This window comes from Tyto alba, unplaced genomic scaffold (assembly GCF_018691265.1).
Source record: "Tyto alba isolate M040663 unplaced genomic scaffold, T.alba_DEE_v4.0 Super-Scaffold_13, whole genome shotgun sequence".
Taxonomy (NCBI): Eukaryota; Metazoa; Chordata; class Aves; order Strigiformes; family Tytonidae; genus Tyto; species Tyto alba.
The window spans coordinates 40,592,455-40,613,554 of NW_024881275.1; the positions used below are offsets into that span (position 1 = coordinate 40,592,455).

Below are 21,100 nucleotides of genomic sequence, written 5' to 3' on the forward strand. Positions count from 1 at the left end.
TCTGCAGGTATTCAGGAGGAAGGAAGGAAGATATATGAAGAATTAATAAATAAATACACTAACAACAAAATAGTAACAATTTATATATGAAAGTAGTCCTGCCTTTAAGTAACACAGACACATTACATACAGTAGATTTTACACAACAGGCAATAAACATATTCTTTAGACAGTGTCCAAGGGCTCAAAGGAAGATCTGTAAGAATTACTAGTCCCTTACTGAGAGTTCCTGAAATGGGTAAAGGAATAATAAAATGATTGCCCAGAACTCCAGACTTTTTGATTTGTGTTCCTGGTCAACCTACATCAACCTGTCCAGATTAACTTAAAACACATGAAACCCAGAAAAAAAGAGTTACTGATGTAGACTGTATCAAATCCAAAAAGACTGATCTCCTAAGAGTGACTTCCTTGTTTGCTAAGTCAATTTATAGTTGGAGTATTTTCTGTTAGCAACTGTACCACATACTCATACAAAAAGAAGAAAAATTCTCAAGCTAGGCAGAAAATTTTGAGATTGAGGCTCTTCACATGCCAGTAAGCTTTCTATGAGAATCATACATTTATAGCTTGACAGCAGTTCCAAACAATCAACATGAAGAACAGCTGTAGTACTCCTTCCTGTATCTCGGATATAGAAGTCATCATTAAAGAACTGGAAGTCCAGCAGACTTAGAATCCAGTTTCTCTTAAAGTAAAAGGTCTGCACTATTATTGCAGCAACAGCTGCAGTTCATGATTCCCATGTCAGAAAAGAAGACTCCATGGAAGCCCGTTCAGTACCTAACAATGCATGAATTTTATATGGTCCCCCCTTAGATATAATTAACTTCTATTTCCGAAGTACTCTTTTTCAGATTAGAACAAGTATGTTCAATTCAACTAACCACAGCAGTCAGAATTTGGTATTTATGAACATTCAAATGAAGCCCCACTTTAAAGCATGCCTCTTTGGACATTTGATATGAAATACTAAAATGAGACAGTCACTTTAACTCCCCTCATTATTCCTCTGTTGTCCTCCTATACCTGGACAACGTTAAAAAAAGTCCTTATTGTTCACCTCTCTTCTTACTTCAGTGACCTTTGGCAATCAATCCCTGGAAAGAACAGTTACTCAAATGGAAATCAAAAGCTAGTCACTACCTCTAGCACCTACTGAACCAGATTCATAAACCTGACTTGTCTTTATCAACAGACAGCCAATGGCTTAAGAAGAATTCTTGTTTCTCCGTACTGACTGAAAAGAAAGTAGTGAGAGTACTCCCCTCAGAAATTGTGAATCTCCAGCTAAGACAAAAGTAGCGAGAGAATTCAAATTTATATGACAGCATAACTGAGTTCCCACAGAATGGAGAAGCATATCGTTCAAGCTATTCCGCATGTGCATTTCCGATTATGTGACAAATAAGGTTGATTAGTACACACTTACTAGGACAAGCAATTTCAGAGGGCATTTCTAGCAGCTAATTTTTCCTTTTGAATAATGGATTTGATAAAGCATAAAGCAAGGAGGATAAATTGTCTAAAAATATCCTGCATACCGTGAGTATTACATGGATTACTGGAGGAAAGTATGCTAGAAATTGAGGGATATATATAAAGTTCCACAATTCATTATCTAACTCAAGCAGATTAAGGAAGTGTGGCAAATACCCATCTACATATGCCTGCAGAACACACAAAACCTTTAAATCACAGAATGGTCGAGGTTGGAAGAGACCCCTGGAGGTCACCTTGCCCAAGCCCTCTGCAAGTCAGTGTCACCTGGAGCAGGCTGCTCATGCTATTGTCCAGATGGCTTTTGAATATCTTGAAGGATAGAGACTCCACAAATTTCTTGGGTAACCTGTGCTAGTGCTCAGTCTCCCTCACAGTGTTTCCTGATGGTCAGGAGGAACCTCCCACGTTCCAGTTTGTGCCCACTGCCTCCGGGCCTGTCACCGTACACTACTGGAGATAGCCTAGCTTCATTTTCTTAACACCCTCACCTTTGGGTATTTGTATATATTGATAAGATCACCTCCTGACCCTTCTCTTCACCGGGATGAACAGTCCTAGCTTGCTCAACTATTCCTTATGGAAGATATGTTCCAGCCCATTCATCATCTTCATGACCCTTCACTGGACTCTCTCCAGTAGCTCCATCTCTCTCTTGTGCTGGGGAGCTCAGAACTGAGCACAGTACTCCAGCAGTGGCCTCACTAGGACCACCTCCTCCTACCTACTGGCAATACTCCTCTGAATGCAATCCAGGATACCAGTAGCCTTCCTCTACCACAAGGGCACAGTGCTGACTCAGGTTCAATTTGGTTGTCCACCAGGACCCACAGGGCCTTTTCTGTGAAGCTGCTTTGCAGACCATTAGCACCCAGCCTGTACTGGTGCATGTCCTTGTTTCTCCCCAGGTGCAGGACTTTGCCCTTTTCTTTGTTGAAATTAATGAGGTTCCTGCCATCCTATTCCTCCAGCTTGCTGAGGTCCTTCTGAATGATGGCACAACTTTCTGGTGCATCAGCCACTCCTGTTTTTATATTATCAGCAAACTTGCTGAGGGAACACGCTGTTCCATCATCCACATTAGTAAAGATGTTGAACAGGACTGAACCCAGTATTGGCCCCTGGGGTACACATGGCTGGCTAGGGGCCTCCAAGTAGACTTGATGCTGATGATGACCAGCCTCTGGACCCATCTGTTCAGCCAATTTTCAATCCACTTCACTATCTGCTCACCCAGTTCATATTCATCAGTTAATTATGAGAATCTTATACAAGACGGAATATTATACAGTGTCAAAAGCCTTACTGAAGTCAAGGCAAACAATATCCACTGCTCTTTCCTCACCTACCAAAGCAGTCATTTCATCATAGTTTTTAAGGCTGGTCAAGCATGATTTCCCTTTTGTGAATCCATGCTGACTACACCTGATGACTTTCTTGTCCTTCATGTGCCCAGAAGTAGTTTCCAGGATTAGTTGTTCCAGCACCTTCCCAAGGATCAATTTTAATTTACAGATAAGAAAGCTCCCTCTTGGTTTCTTAGTAAATTTATTTGAAAGTAGTAACAATAATGGATCCTTCAAATTCATAAAAAGAATTGTCACATGCTCCAAAAAAGTCTAAACACGTATTTGTAGATTCTGTAATTGATGGGTCAGCCATCAGGAAAGCAAGAAAAAAGAAATGAAAGTCATATCACAGAGTGAAAATGTCAAAGAAATATAAATTCTGGGGTGGTTATTACAAAACAATGCATTTATTTACATCATATTTGTCTTCAGGGAATATTTCAACTAACAGTAGCTTATAAACTGTAAGTCTATGGACTGATTCCTATACCAACAGTATGGAAAGAAAGGTTCGAGATCTGTTACCTTACAGTTTCTTCACTAACCCAAAATCTGCAAATTTTCTGGTTACAAGTTAGGAAAGAGTTTTCAAAAGGCCACAGATGTAAATAGGAAGTTTCAATCAGCATTAGTAATTATTTAAAACTACATGCTAGTTTGCTATAGTAACTGGGAGTGGATTTTTAATTTGGTTTTAAAATAATTGAGTATATACCTAAATATGCATATTCTGTAACTCAGAATAAACTTCTCTTCCACCTGTTCACTATCCAGATTTTTGATCTCTCTTGGAATAGTTGCTTTTGGGCATAAAATTAAGATTTTTCCCTTCAAAAAAGAAAAGTTTATAAGCTATGCAACTTGAGTGGCAAGTAGAGGCTGTCCCTGGGCAATTATGATAACTGAAAAATTATTTATACTAGGAACATTTTAATCATATAATTACACTTTCACATCAATTAATTTATGTCACAGGAAATCAGAAAAATAATTGCAACACAATACTATATCTTGATTTTATCTTTTGGGATCTTTTCCTGAAGAACAATAATAACGTTAAGATGGCATATGAGCTTTGCACTTCGAGACCAATGTCAGCTGTGTTTCAGGCACTTATCTTGCCTTGTAAAATCTGTTATCAAGTCAGTGATTACAACAGTTTGCCTGTATTTTCAGTGGCAAGCACTGCCATCAAAACAGGCTTTTCTACAGGGAAAAAAACTAACAGAAACCAAATACTTCAACAAGCACTTTCATCCATTCTGTAGCACTATGAAAACCAATCAATGTATGTAGCAATACATGAAAGTAGCTAAGAGAGACTGTCAAATCTTCCTGTATGAACCTGAAGGCAAAGAAGATTGGTCAAACCATTTCTGTGCAAGGCAAGTAATTAAGTGCTACAAAGCTTTACCTGTCATAATTGCAAGAAGAATGAAAAAGTGGTTCCTCAAAGTAACTTCTGTATTTACATATATTTTAAATATATCTCCATCTGCAAAAATATGGCCACACTTAAATCTGAGTGGTCTACACTTGCATTTGGATACACACAATTCTTTTCCATACATTTGCTAGTTACAAATGTGAAAGGCTTTTAGCTACCCTCTAATTCCTGTGCTTCAGATAAGAAGCTTAATAGACTGCTACTCTTGATAGATTTGAACATTATTATCTTTGTTTTAATACCTTCAAAGTTCAGTGAGACAATTGGTAGCAAGAAAGAGCTGCATGAAAAAAAAATTTTTAGTACTTGTAAAGAAATTTTGCTTTTTAATGAAAATGGTTACTGCACATTGCTTACAGTTGATTATTAAGCAAAGTATATTAGGAAAGTTTATCTTCCCTCTATTAAGACAGTAGCTAAGGGGTTTTCTTAAGGTATCTCCCTCAATCCCATTAATTTCCTGTTTTTTTCCAGTGATCACACGTTCTCATAAATGGCCTAGAAAAAATATTTTATAATTGACAAAAAAATACTTAATGTAGGAATACTGTGTTCTTAATTTTTAAAATTTTCTATTTGGTACTTTATGATTGACTGGTAATAGGGACAGTGTGTTTTATATTCTTGACAATAGGAGCAAAAACTGGGAAACTAATGGGAATGAAAGAGGTGCTTTAATCAAACACTTTACCTACAGTCTTCTGTATCCAACTCTCCCATGACTCTCTTTTTGTACTGTATAAATTAGTACAGGTATTTCATTGATCTTCAGGGATACACTTCAGTTTAATAAACAGATTCCCCAGTTTCTTCATATTTACTAATGTTTCTTCTTGTAGTCTTCCTCTGCCCTCAGTAAAACAATAATGAAGTAAACCCTAGATGACAGAATCTACTTTCTGTGCAAATGAAGAAAAGCTTCCGTTAGGAGAAAAAATGAAAATTATTTCTTATATTCCTTATGCTTACTAAATACATTTAAGAACTTATTACTCACACAAATAGCATAGCACATAATCAAGCACTGAATTTAAAAAAACAAAGGGGTAAATTATTTCAATTAAATTTTTTACATTCTACTTTTCTGTAAGTTTCATTTCTTAGAAAGCACACAAAATAAAATTCAAACAACAGCACAACTGTAATCTCTAATAGTTAAGAGAGTCCAATGGGACATTTTTTTTATTGTCTACTTGTTTGATTTACAGTATGAAGATAACACTAGTAGCAGCAGCATTCCTGTTTGACACAATACGAAGAAAATTCCACAGAATCTGACCATTTTAGTTAAACATTTCTAGAATTTTTCTCCTCTATCTATTTTCAGAAATATTCCATATACCTACAGTCTCTGGTCTAGTACTAAAATACCTTTTTTTCTAAATCAGCTTAATATATTAAGTAATAGTTTCAGTCAGCTCATTCACTGAACACTATGGAGGAAACACTCCCTCAGCATAAATTTATTTCTTTTATAAACTAGCTCAGTAATATCATCAAAGCAGCAAATGCCTAGGTAAAAGCCATGTTCAGTACAAGACTTGAAAATACTATTCTGAAGTCAAAGCCTAATGCTGGGTCCAAGCAGCGAGCTTATGATTTCTTCGACAGAAGAGCAACATAATACTTTCAGTACCATGCCAGGAGTCGCTGCCCTTTGAATACCAATTGATTCTAGGAACAGAGCCTGATACTGAGACAGGCAAAGCAACAGAACTAACGAACTATTCCTTCTCATTCAGGGATTGAAACATGCAATTTCAAACCTGAACAAGGTGAGGAAAGGGTAGAGTTTCTCAACACATCAAACATACACAATGTGGCTCCCTAGAGAGGGAAGAGAAGCCTTGGACAGCAAGTCATCCTGGAGATCTGTTTTAACAGTCAATGTGCAGTATGGCCATGTTGACCTCAATAACCTATTTGAGCAAGTACCACCCCTCATTTGGTGCGGTTACTTTTTGCAGGAGGAAAATGAAGAGTCATGTCCAGAGGACAGTCTTTCTTCCTCAGAGAACAGCATTTGGAATTACTACCAGTAGGAAAACTAAACTACAGCTGAGGCTGTGTTTATTTTGTCAAGGCTGTACAGCAGTGCTAGGGCTCAAAGCAACAAATCAGCAATGCAAAGCCACCTCCCTCCTTAATCTTCAGATCTATAAGGAAAGAAAATCAGCTCATCCTAATATTCAGGTCCTCTGTTTCTGCATCTTTTTTTATAACAGTTTTTAGAAGTTATTATTATGGGGGAAAAAATGTATTAGCAATTGTGGAAGCAATGCTGTCATGTAAATAGCTAATAAACATCTTGGTAGAGAAATGTAATGTTGCATTCATTGCCTCTATAATGGTACAGAGTTTAGCATTGTGTTTTTTTAATTAAAAACTATCCAATGAAATTTGACAAAGCCCATAATTTCAGCTCCGCAAGGACAGTACTGTCTATTTAGGAAACAGACAATACATAGTCAAAGGGTACCTTAAATTAAATCAATGTTAAAAGAAGCAGTAAATCCACTACTGGAAAACAACCAAGAGCTCACCAACACATTCAGAAATCTAGCAGTCTTGCACTGTATTAGCTATGCTCTACACTGAACCGAACAGGCAACAACATAACACAGCATGAGAAATACTCTGCCAAAAGTCTCCCTTTCACAGTGTCAGCAATGTATGGAGACCGTGATGACCAAGGATGACTGCTAAGCATAGCATTGCTAGCTATAAATTTGTCCTTTTTCAAATCTGATAGCTACCTACAACACTTAATTCAACTTCCCAGTGAATCCTTTTTCAAGTTACAGCCTGTATCTGCTCATGCCTAAGAGAGAAACCCACAGTTCTCACCAGATTTCCAAAGTAGAATACTCTATTCTTGCTGCCCAGATTCACCTCCAGCAAACACTGATGGATTCGGCCAATGTTACATAAGCAGTCACTTCTCAGAGTAGCAATTGAGCCTGGAGTGTTCATTACTAAACTAAGATTTTTCATGTTAACCAAAGCTCCACAGAAACCCAGAAACTCATATAGTAAAATAAGGCACTGCACTGACCTCACCAGTGATCATTCTTGCCTACTTTTGAGACTTTACAATGGGAAGTTGGGGTTGCAGTTAGCAGACCAGAAATCAAGTGAAACTTACACAGTTAAAATTCCACTGTTGGGATCTGTGACATCACATTTTGACAGCTTGTATCCAAAAAAACCTGCAGCATATAATGTAGCACAATCCAAGAATTTCCAAGGATGCATGATCTCCCATAGTCAAAAAAATAAATTTTTGGAGATGATAAGCTAAGCACTCTTTTAGGCAAATTTAAAGTTTGGTGATGAATTTGCCAGAATGACAGAAAATTGCTAAGGATGAAAAAAAAAAGAAATCTCTAAATACAGAGCTGTATCTGCACTGAATAAAATAAAAAGCACACAATAAAAAAACGCAAATGCAAGTAACTGACTGCAAGGTGCTTTCATTCAGTATGAGCTCATTCAATTTGGATTATATCAAAATCAATCACATCTGCAAAAATTATGTCTAAACAAAGTTACTAAATATCACTACTTAAAGTTATATCACAACTCATGCATCAAAACTATCTCTTAAAGCACTATAATGTTTGTTAGAATGGTACACACCCAGCAAAAAAACAAGTAAAATTGCTATTTTATTAAAAATTTTGACCTTTGCTTTCTTCAGATCTAGGTTCCATCATGCCTTGAGTAAGGTGTTTGACCCTCAAATGCAACATAAAAATGAATCCTGACCACACTTTAGCTTTGATTTTAAAAAGTAACTAAGAAGGTCAGTTTCCCATTTTTCTTCCCCATTTGTGGGATTTAGATACTTACACCTATGTTCTTTGGCAAAGCTTTGCTAACCAATGCTGTTTCTTGCTTAGAATTTGGGACCAAATGCTGCCCTGACTAATTACAAGTAGACTAATTACAAGTATTTCCTGAGTTCTAATCCCTTCTGCAGCTTCACCTTTTCTTTCTGTTAAACAAGATGTTTTTCTGGATGAGAGTGGTTATTGCATTTAGCTCCATACATAGCTTCAGCTTGTTTTGCAACTGAAATCCCAAGAGATAATATATATATATAATGGTAATATCACAGCCCAGACCCCACAAAGAGTGTAACAAACAGCATGAACTTAGTGGGAGTCAAACAAAAAAATATATGCTGAAGATGTGATCCATGATGGCTTTTTTTTTTTCCCCCAAAGCATCAAAAACATCATTTCTGGGAGTCAGTAACATTTAATTTCATTTAGTCAGGCCTGTTTTGTTGTGCAAGGTTTCAAGAGATCTATTAAAGCTCTTTTCTCCTCGTTTTTTGAGGATAAAGCCAGCCTTCCATCAATAATGGAGACCCTCAAGGCAGAGTATAGTAACAGACAAGTAGTCTTATAATTCCTACTATTTAAAAAAACCCCAACCAAACAACCAAAACAAACAAACAAAAAAAAAAAAACAAAAAACAAACAAACAAACAAAAAAAAACCAAAACCACACCACAACAACAAACAAACAAACAAACAAATAAAACCAAACACATTTCTGGTATAATTTTAGCAAAAGCAACCACTACTAAAAATAGAGACTGTTTTGATTTTTCTCCCTCAACTTAAAGCTCTAAGCACTGCAACCAACAGCTCAGTACAATTTTTTCAGCTTCTTTTTTTAAGCGCTTATTTTTGTACCAAGTGATATTTACTGCAGTCTTAATACTTCACCCAAATTTAGCAAGAAGTTATAAATTAATTCCATAAAAACAAGTGCAGTATGCTTTTAATTTCCAGAAAATTCTCTTCTGTAGCTGTATTCCAAAATGATATTACAGCTTTTTATAAAACCACTAGCGTAAGGATTTTAAATATAATGAAATTGACAGTAACTAAAGAAAGCCAAAGCATGTCAATTCTAAAAAGCTAGGCTTACCCAGTTGTTCAAGATGTAATTAACCTTTTGTGTGTTTTGTTTACAAAGATTACTTAATGGTCGTCTTTCTGAAAATATTGTTAAAAAGAAGCATCTCCTTACTAGGTCACACATCTGAACACAAATGCAATTATCAAAACATGACCTATTTCTGAAAAGCAAAAAGTAGAACACATTTTAAACAAGATTAAAGCATTAAACTTGGATAGAAAAAGAACAAAGTGGGAGATTGTAAGTATTGTTCCCTGTCTATACACCATTCTGCAGTGGCAAATAATAATTTGGAAATTGCTTCTCCTCTTTAACCATCTCACAACATTCTGATTGTTACTAGGCAAGAAAAATATCATTATTATTTTCAATATACAGATTCATTGCAGTAATCAGATGCAAATACAATGTACCACTAGTTCTACAAAAATATTCTGTAATGACAGATAACTTCTTCAGAAGAAAAAAAGAAGAACTGAGAACCTCTAACTTTCTACAAAATTAATGTTCACTTCTATTCATAAGGGCATTGCTCAACATGACATTTTGTATACTTATCTAATCTAATCTTCTTTCTAAAATCCACTTTTTAATATTCTTTACCAGTTCCTGATGTAGGGAACCACATGTTAAGTTGCTCTGCAATCACCTTTCATAAAAATGTTAGATCCGTCCTATAAATATATCTACTGCTGGTACAGTGTGTTCAAAACCAACAATTCCTCAAATTTGTATATATTGGGAATACACAGTGGGATTGAAAAATAAAAGCTACTTATATAGTATGCATGTCCAAACATACATGGTATGAAAATTGACCAATAACATTAGAAGTGGTATCTCAATATTATTCTCTAATCCTGTAAAAAAGCCTTTAAATAAAAAATAAATTGGAAGAGGGCCAAATATCATGTCACCATTAAAGAACCTTCTAGTGACTGTGTAGTTTTAGAGTTTTAAAGCAGAAATGGCAAAATAGGGGGAGGGAGGAAGTACGGAGTGAGGAAAAGAGGGAGGGAGAAGGGGAAGAAAGAGGGAAAGAAGGGGTAGGGGGAGACACACTCACTTCACGAAAGCAAAAGTTTTGTTACAGTATCAGGCAAGGGCTATGTTTGAATTCTTTATCTTTTCCAACCTGCAGCATATCTAATTGCTGTTATTACCTCCCCCCATGAACCTTCCTATCTAGGTACTTCAGTGACCTAGATTCTGGAATGTTAATTCCACTTACTCACAATTTCATGCTTCTTTCTTAAGAAAGAGACTAGAGATCAATGGATGAAAGCACTCATACTGGTTTCCTAAACTTCAAATAACTGTTAGTATAATGATCCACTGTAAACCTTTTAGATAACACTGAAAATTTGCTTACACATTCAGTAGTTAAACACTCTCACAGGAAACTTAATGAAGCTGAAGACAATCAAACATTTGTCTTAAAGTCTTGTCTGAAGCAAAACAAAGCATCAAATCACCATGTATATCTTCCTGTCATACAGTGCAGAATGCTGAATCCAAATACTTCTTTAGACTTCAGGAATTTTGTCACTTAAAATTAAAAATAATTGAAATTTAAAAAACTATTTCCTGATCGTAGGAATATCTTAAAGGCAGTTGCCTCTATTTAAACAATATAGCAGCTCAGAAAGTATTTTTAGTAACTTCTCCCAAGAAAGGCTGAAAAATTATTATTTGGAGCTAAGGAAGACTCCCAAAAATCTTACAAAGTAACTAAATGGAACAACCAGCATGAAATACAGTATCAGCTGCAGGAAATAATGATCTATTCACTTCTAGATATTTTACTGATTTTATATATTTAAAGAGCATTGAGGATATGCTTCACTTCAAAGACAAGACATTAATTCAATGACAGAATTACCTCCATGAAGTACCTAATCAATGACTCATTCTTCAGTAGTCTGTCATTTACCGGCAAAAACATACTGGTTTCCATTCATAACATTCTGCCAAACCAAGGTCTGACCCTATGTTATTAGGGAAATGCATCTAAAAAACATTCTCAGAAATTATTGATTCCTCAGAGTTTTGTGCCAAAATTTCAAGTGACAAAGTATGTTACATATATAAATCAAATGTATAAAATTAACTTCTTCAAACTTGGTACACTTGACTTCTTTTTTTTGACAAAGCATATTGTCAATGCCCTGTCAAAAAACAATTATATTAAAATTTATAAGCAGAGATATAGAATCACAATGATTTGATGGTGAATTCATAATGTAAAATTTACAGAGAAATTACTTTTGTTAAAAACTCATTGAAGTCCATTAAAATCGTGAACTATTAACAGGTTTTACTATACCAGAACAAGTGCATATTAAACAAAAATTTATAAGGCCTTAGTAGCTAACTTTCTATTAACAGATTATGTTTAACATGTTTTGAAAATTTATTAAATACTATATTAATTATACCAACCACAAGAATGCAATAGTAAAAATTAAATTCTAAGTACTTGGGTGTCACTGAACAATCCATCCTTTATGAAAACAGCAGGGCAAATCACGTCAATTTCAGTTAAGATTTAGCTTTTTCTAGCATTCTAAAAGAAAGTCCAACTCAATTAGGCACATTTTAAAAGAATTCATACACCGTGATCCATATTTATCAATATAAATAGTGGTGGATATCCTACTACCTGTCAAGAATTAACCATGCACTTTTATGTCATTCCTTTGATCTAACGCTTCTTGGGTTGCAGTTAAAATAACATTGTTCAAGGGAGAGGTTACATACCCATTTCATTAATAGTTGCTCTTGCTTTTGAGACGAAAGAACTAACTTCACTTGAGTGCATTTTTGCTCTTTCTTTAAGATCAGCACCTGGAAGTGACATTTCACATAAATGTTAGAAAGCTGTATACAGTACTGTAAATACGTTTTCAACAGTAAAATATTCCAACAAAATTAAAGGTCTACTTTGAGACAAGGACAGTTCAAATTAAATTTCCACAAATTTCAAGGAAAACATGGACTATTTATCAAGGAAAAGCAAACAACAAAAAAAAAAACACCAAACAAAAAAATCAAATTACCCATCACCAGATTTTTACTAAGTATATTCTTCCCAGTGACATTTCTTCTTTTCATATTAAAAGTTTATGAACAATAGCATTTATGTTAATACTCTATCTGACATTTATTTTCCCAACTGTGTCACAAAGTCTGATAAATATGTGTTTTTCATATTGTGCTCGTTGTTTTCTTATTTGTAGATCACAAAATACCTATGGTGCATGTTTTTACATTAACAGACTATATTTATCTAAATAAAAAAGTTCTACAGTGGACCTAGTACCATTTTTCAACTCACTTTACTGAAATGTATTTTTGAGTAAATTACATAGTTTTTTCTGTTCTTCCAAAAAATGCTAAAACCTGAAATTTTTAATGTTTCTTCATGAATATATGAAAATAATTGTTTTAAAAGCACACTGTAACTAGATGGTTACAAAAATATTTTTTAAAATTCACTGATATTCAAAACCAACATTTTTTCTCATGAATGTGCAAAGAGAAACAGACAGTAATCATAAAAATAACGGAGTAAGACAGAAATTCCATCTTTCTTATGAAGGAAGAATACATGAAAGACAAAAGCTGCATATACACATTTATTTTCCAAAGAGATGCAACATTGCCACTGCAAGTTAGCGCATATTTTTTCCATTTGGTAAAAAAGAGACTCTTAAGTTTGTCTCTTGGCATATGTCTGAAAAGGCTAAACAAGGCATATAACCAACGCAAAAAGGAGTTTTATGTTTCTCTACCCTGAGAATCAAAACACTATTAATTCAGGAAAATGCATCTGACTCAGATTAAGTTAAGATTGTAACTCAGAATTTTAAATAAAGGAGTCCTAGGCTGCCCCTTTTACGTTTCTGTACTTAACTCATGCTAGACCCTCCTGACCCTCTTCATCAAACAGTTTTAGATATGGTTCTGTTCACAGTATTATTTGAAATTCACAACTCTTGTCTAGCTCTGCAAATCACTATCTCAAATTAACATTTTCTGATAGACATACAGCTGCTGTTTTAAGGTAACATGCCAAATAAAGCAGTTCTACATCTATCCTCTACTTCCATCATAGCAAAGCTCCTTTATTTCCCTAAGACTTTTGTTCTCCTTCTATTCATGTCAATATAAAAACAATGAAGCATTTGTCCTGGTCGCATTTGCATGTTTTCCACTAAATAATGTCAAGTTTAGTTTACACTGTCAGACACCTTGCCAAAAGCTTCCAAACAACCTTCTAGGATATGCCCCAACTGAAGACAGTAGGACAGACCAGTTGAGCAGGCACTATAAAACAGGAATTACTGTGGTTAAGTCTGCACTGTAGCAAAATTGCAATTGCTAACTTAGTAATTCACAATCATTGCATACAGAAATTTTGCCAGGAACCTCGAAAGCAAACAAAATTTACATCCATATATCTGGAGAGAAACTCTAAATCACATAAAACTTCAAGCAACTTTCACAAATGTATTTATGTATATGGTTCTGTAGCTAAAAAGAGCTTTATAAAACTTCATGAGAAATTTGCTTTAAAACTTATAAAAGAAAAAATATCACTTCTCTGATATCAGTTAATGTCTGGGTCTAGCTTCTACAACTCTGTCCAAATCATTGCCTATATAAGAAAAACAAGAAACTGTGTGCGTTATGAACAAGAAAACTGTATAGCTGTGCAATCTTACTCAAAACTTCCACAAACTGAAATCCTGCTCACTGGGCATACCCTTAAAAAGTATATAAAGAAAACTTCAAAAGAGAGGCACTGAACCTACAAAACACCTCTAGTATTACTGCTAAGAAAATCTACTGTTAAGATAAGACTACAGCAAATTTTAGGTTTTGATTTATTCAGACTCATTTAAAATACTGACTCAACCGAAAAAAAACCAACCCTTCAAAAACAAAAAATACACAAACTGCAGATTTCTTCCTTCATTTAGAATATGCATTTCCTTCAATATATTTACAAAAATCTATTGGATTTTCAACAAAAACTTTTGTAAGAGTGGATTAAAAGGTAGCTGCCAATTTAAAATTAATTATTTTTAGTACTCTAAAGAAATTTCTAGTACAATAGCTGAACTTAGTGCTTTAAATCAACTTCCGTAATCTTACACTTCCCTTTTAAAGAATTTTTCCCTTATAATTGTCAAGGAAATGGAAAAAGTTCTCTTCCTAACCCTCTCCTGTTTTAGCCCTCCAAAGCATAGTAATAGTAACTGAAGCTTTTCAGAAAGAAGACTTTTAGACAGAAACCATTCGCTGCACTCCAACAGAACATGCGCCTTGGTGTCCTCTGGCTCACAGAAGATGTGACTGCCACCAACTTAATACTTTTGTTCCTGTTCGAATATTTAACCACTGATCAAATAATTCTTGAAAAATTCCTTGACCTATATAGGAACTATTTATACGTTTCTTCAAAATCTGTTCTCAAGTCAGAAGAAGTAAAGGTTAACTTTCTGAAGATAGCCATGAAGGAGAGTGCAGGTTCAACCAGAGACTTGGGCTCACTCAGCTACTGAAATCAAACATCCCTCCTCTCATGCCAACCTTAAAGTAGCTGAAAATAGTATTTGCTCAACTGCTGAGAGCAGGAACGTATCTAAGCTTTTCAATCCACAAAAACTCACTCAGAAGAAACCTCTGCAATTTCTCCACGGGTCACAGCTGAAATGTGCAGACATGTTTGGCCTATCTACTTCCCCACATCCACTCCCAACAGACTCCAGGGGCTGTACTGTGGGTCCGTGACTGAACACAGGGCTCTCTAAGACCTTCTACCCAGAGATGTAAAAAAGGGGGAACCTGAGCCACCACTGAGCTGAGGCAAACTAACTGTTGCAGATTTGATTGTACACTGTAATCATGTCCCCACATGCATCCAGTTTGCACTGAAGCATGAATCATTGTTTTTTCCATATTACACCTTCTGGCATCTTGATGCTTTGTCCCACTAATTGATTCCCACCACACGGAAATGTAGCAAAAGCTAGTCAAAACTAGTTGTGATTCTAGGGGTCATGCTCCCCAATTCTCAGCTCTCGCTCCCAGTACTTTACAAACTCCCTTTTAAAGACTATGGAGTGCCATGTTCAAATTACTAGTTGTAGTACAGGACAAAAGAGAACGGCAACAGTGAAAGAATACATTGACAGTGCAATCAGTCACTTCCTCTAACAGCTACATTAGGATTAAGACAGGTACCCTCCACTTGTGTATAAACTCTTCTTGAAACAACTGAATTCACAGAAGCATCACTTCCAAATTTACTAAGCAAACTGGCAGGAAAGAACTTCCCTGCAGTATTCCAATGAACAATCCTTTTTGCAAAATACCAGCACAAACAGCAGGTTTTTGGAGGTCCGCTGAGTAACAAGCACATAAACTGGTATTCTCAGATCAACCCTTGAAACTACTGTGAGGAAGATGCATGCTGTTTTAAATACTAGCTGCACTTCTACCAAGGTTTGTCAATCCAAAAGAAAATCTCTGATTTTGAGCCATCATTTTCGCATTTTCTCCCTCCAAGAACTGGAAGAACATAGAAAGGTTAGTTATTTTTAACCTTACTTCTCGCAAGTATAAAAATCCTGATGTAATCAATTATCTCTCTTTGCAAGTATTTAAACATTTGGCTACTGAATGGTTGGCTGTTGTACACTGTCAGTCTAGAGAGTTTTTGCAGCATGTGCCTGACTAGCATTTCATAATGATGCCAGAGAAAATGTTTATTTGAGAAAACCAAGTGCAGTCCATCAAGACAGGCATATCGCTATTATTTGCCAGAACTTTTCCACCTACATGTCTATATTACAAGAATGGCTATTTAACTGAGAGAACACACCAAAAGAAACCAAGTTTTACAGAGATTACTCTAACCCCAAACCTCTTGCCTTATTTGGATATTTTCACACACTTTCTACACAGAATTTATATACTGTTGCACTGTTGAAAAGCTAAGTGTTGTGTTTGAAAAAAATCTGTTCCAACATCTTTGTATAAGCCTCACTTTCCAAATACCATAAATGCCTAGAAATTTTCTTGTACAGTACTGTTCTATACTATGCTTTAACACATACTTCCAAAACACACCACAAAAACTGTAAGCTAAAAAGGCATAAAATTTAATGGTTTATACGTCATACTTAAAATTTTAACTTTACTCAATAAACATTTTTATTTAAAAGTAAATCTTTTAGAAATCTGGCACACCAAAATTAAAACAATAAAGTTATTCTAACAAGTGTCAAAAGGTGCTCGAAGTGCCTTTTCTCTGAGAAAAGGAAAGGAAGTGACACATGCACAGGAATTTGAGGTAGAATAAAGTATTAAATTCTTACCCTAGCAAAGTTATTTTGAGCTTGCCCTTTGATCTTGCTAAACACAGATTGACCAATTGTGTCAGCACACCAAAATTTCAGTAAAGAAGTGACATCTGAGAGTATCAGAAGATAACCTTTTGAATACTCTGTCCAATTCCTTTGCATCTTGTTGGTAAGAACTAGGAACACTGAAAACTGCAAAACACAGAGGCACCACCTATAATACGTTTAATCCAACAAAACAGGTTAAGGAATTTATGAAGGAAACTTCCAGTGCTTTCAAGTATGTGTACAAAACATATACTACCTCACCAATTAAAAGGTTAAGAACTGCTATGTACCACAGCTCATTCCCACACAGAGTAATTAGGCAGACTGAATTAATATCACTCCTCCTCCACACAGAAAGAATAGACACTTATGACAGTGAACTAAAATACTGAGGCAAATGGCCAGCCCTGACATACATTATACATTAACTTGTAACTACTACCAAAAAAAACCCCCAACACATTAGTGTACATGTAAATCTCTTTCCTCAAAGGTAAAGGTGTGCATCACCTAGAGACGCAACTTCAAGTAATCCAAGTTCTGCTCAAATCTTTGGCAGGACCCCAATCAACTTTTAGGAGGTTAGGAATGCCCCAAAAGGGAGCTGTATATACGTATTTGAGGAGAATACTATAGCCAACTTAAGTTCAAGCTCAGAAAGATTCACCAACAATTCTGCCTCCAAATTTCCAGTAATTTCAGAAATAAAGCTTTTACATTCTGAAATCTATTCAGGACAATTTAATACCCTATTCTGAACAGAAACTATAATAGCTTATAAAACAAATATATTTATTTAGAGATATTGTGAAGCCTAAGGCAAGCAAAACTTTGTTTAACTAGAGCTAGTGTTTGTTAAATACATACCCCACAGTAATATTATTCTGCCAACAGATATATACTTCAAGTTACTATCCTTAAAAATTCTATAAAAAGAACATAAAAGCGTAATATAAACCTGATGGAAATTATGTCAGCATGTAGATTAATGATTTTTATTCTGCTTTCAACTATTTTTTTTGTGTAAAACTATATATTTAAAACACTACAAAACAAAGTCAACCACTACTGAAACCTCTTGTCTATGTGACAGAAAAAACATTTTATGCTTTGCAGGTAAAATACTCATGCACTCTGGTAAGAATGCCACCGCATCTCCTAGCCCAGCCAGACCCTGTATACTCAGACCATCAACCTGTACCCACTATAGCTACTACTGACTGTATTCTTGAATAAAAATTAATCCAGTCTGATCAACTAAGAACAGACAGACACTTCATAAATATTAACTCTTTTGGATCATCTTCCACAAAGTAACAAAAAAAGATTATTACCTATTTGTTAGAATAACAGAAAAGTCTAGACTGGAACAAATCTCTAGAGATCACTTGATCCAACTTTCTGTCAAATGCACAGCCCTTTATTAGGTTATCCAGGGTCATTTGAAGTCTTTAATACTGCTGGCAAGAAAGATTCAATCACTTCTCTGGGAAAACCATTCATATATTTAATTCTTAATTAATCTTCTCATAATGAAGAATTTATTTATCTGCATTAAATTATTCTAAAGCAACTTGTGCCTGCTGCCTCTTCTGTCACTGTATACATGAGTACTTTTCTCTGTATCCATCAGGCACAGGAAGATGAGTTATCTCTGCCCCACGAGCAACTGCCAACCCTCTAATCATCTTCTGCTGACCTACTAAATGCTGAGTAGAATAAATACATGCCTCTATCAGCTGATGGTTCTCTTCCTGATGCAAGCCAAGACACTTTGCTTTATTTACTTCCATGGTACACCGCTAGCTCACATTAAGCTTGCTGTCCCACAGAACCCCCAGGTCCTTTGCAGCAGAGCTGTACCCCAGCCAGTCAGTCCCCAGCCTGTTCTGACACTTAAGATTATTCCATTCCAGGGGCAGGCCTTGCTGTTTATCTTTGTTAAACCTCATGCAATTCTTGTTGGCCAAATTTTCCACACTGTCAAGGTCTCTCTGAATGGTGGCTCCTCCTTCCAACATACCCAACTCTCCTTCTACTTTTAAGTCATCTGGAAACTCAGTGAAGGTTCAATCCTATCATTAGAATATTTACAAAGATACTGAATAGTACTACCACACCCAGGATCAACCATCAAGGAACCAGCCTGTGACCAACTGACAGTCTGACTTTAAACCATTAATATAACATCATTCTTTTGTTTTGACAGGCGAGCCAGTTTTCACAGTCTGTATGCCCATGTTGTATCTTACCCACTTGTCTACAGGGATGATAGGGGAGAACATGTCAAATGCCTTGTTAAAGTCAAGGTATATATCAACCATACTATTCTATCATCCAATGAGCAACTGATTTCATCACAGACGGCAATCAGGCTGGTCACGCACAATTTACCATTGGTAAATTCAAGTTGGGTTTTCCCAGCCACTTTCTTGTCTTTCATGTGCCTGGAAACAACTTCTACAAAGACTTATTCCATAATTTCCCTGGAGACTGAAGTAGGACTGACTGGTCTGCAGTTTCCCAAATTTTACAGATGGGTGTAATATTTGCCCTTTTCCAGTCGCTTAGGTCTTCAGTGACCTTTCAAATATGATAGATGGTGGCTCTCCAGCACACCAACTCAGATGCATCCCATCAGATCCTGTTCACATGCGTGTGCCCAACGGGTACAGATGGACCTTAAGTCAGTCCTCCGCTGTTGTTGGTGGTTTGCTGTTCAGTTTGTTGTTGCTTCTTGGCACAGACACTTGGGAGCTGACCTTTCCCATGCAGATCAGGGCAAAGAGAAAATGGAGTACTTCTGCCTTTTCTGTGTCATTCATATCCAAGCTGTCAGTCCCATGCAGAAGCGGACCTACATTTTCCTTGAACTTCTGCTTGGTACTAACATACCTACAGGAGTTATTATCTTGTTATTCTTGACAACTTTTGCTAGTCTGAGCTCTAGCTGACCTTCTTCCATCCTAAACATATCTCTACATATCTGAGCAATATTTCTGTATTACTCTTTGGGAATCTGTCCCATTTTTCACAGGTAAGGTGAATAAACAACTCCTTCAAAAATATATAATGGATATTCAAGAGATTAAAAGACAGGAAGAAAGCTTTCATTTTTTTTCTTTAAGAATAAAAAGGAATATTCAAATCTAAATGTTTTAAAGATAAGAGTACACAAAATAAACTTATCATATACCAAATATACTCCAGTATATTCCTAAATATCTTAAATATTTTATATTCATATTGACTCTATCAATACTTACAACTCAGTTACTAATTCAGAACACTAAGAAATGAAACATTTCATCAAGAATCATGGTTTCTAATTGTGAGGTATGAGAGGTCTGAAAGTTAAGGATAAAGAGAAAGGGAAAAAAACATTACTGAAATACCTACTAAACAAAGAACTGCTAGCAATTTGCTTCTGAGGATCAGCTTCTTTTATGAGTACTACTGAAAGAAAAATCTTACTTACAAAGCAGTACAACTTACTCTCTGACTTTTCTGTTCTCTGAGATTTCCTACTTTAAACTTTAAAACAAACATGTGCATGTAACAGGTAAAATTTAAATTGAAAAATCATTTCCTCAAAGATTATTCTCTAACAGAACAATGTATTGTTGGCAAAACATGGGTTTGCACAACACTTTTTTTTTTTTGCTTTCTTATTCCTTATGGATAGATAAAAATCTAACATTCACATTAATTTTGTCTGTGCTGTAGAGTAACATTACATTTAGTCTCGGTGTCCACACAGTTCTATCCAAACTCTCATTTCTTCCCAGAATTATATTTTCCCTTGGTATTTATTTTTTAATTCAAAATTAAACAAATATGGTCACCACTTTTATGTGGCAAGTATGACTCAATCTCTACATTTTAGTACATTTCATACTGGGATTTAAAAAAAATAAATAAATGTAAACACCCCCACACTTCAGCAATTTAAATAAATTAGGTAGGAAACAAAAACCACAATGGTAAATAAGTCAGTAACATATTACAAAATATTAAGCAAATGCTGAAAATCTTCTCATATAAAAGGGAATGGAGAACTCCAAAAGCTGTATGTAAGTATTCAGAACTCAATTTTTCAGATGTATTAAATTCTTAGAAAGCACACTATGATGATCCAGATTGATTTGAAATTAATATAAGTAAGGATATATATGCTCATGATGATTAGGAAGAAATTTTAATATGTAATCTATAAGGAACCAAAAAAGTAAAACCAGTATATGACCATGGGACTCAGATTTAAGAGTGAATTAATACACTTAAAAGCTGGCTCTGAAGCACCAAAGAACTATAAACAGTCACTGGCTAAAAACACAGACCTTGGCCCTATGCCTATCTAATCAGGTTGTCACTCAGTCTTTGGTACTGTTAGACAAACATATTAAGGAAGTTATGATACATTTTTCATAATTGCCTGTTAAACATTC

At 35.4% G+C, this 21,100-nt stretch overlaps 1 protein-coding gene across 1 annotated transcript in view; it reads right to left on the reverse strand.

Annotated features, from left to right (window-relative positions):
- Window positions 1-21,100, reverse strand: part of AUH (AU RNA binding methylglutaconyl-CoA hydratase) — a 112,749-nt gene that overhangs the window by 67,701 nt on the left and 23,948 nt on the right. The window contains exon 4 of the mRNA XM_033008913.2: window positions 11,992-12,078. Coding sequence (XP_032864804.2) covers window positions 11,992-12,078 — 87 coding nt within the window. The remainder of the gene's footprint in view (window positions 1-11,991; window positions 12,079-21,100) is intronic.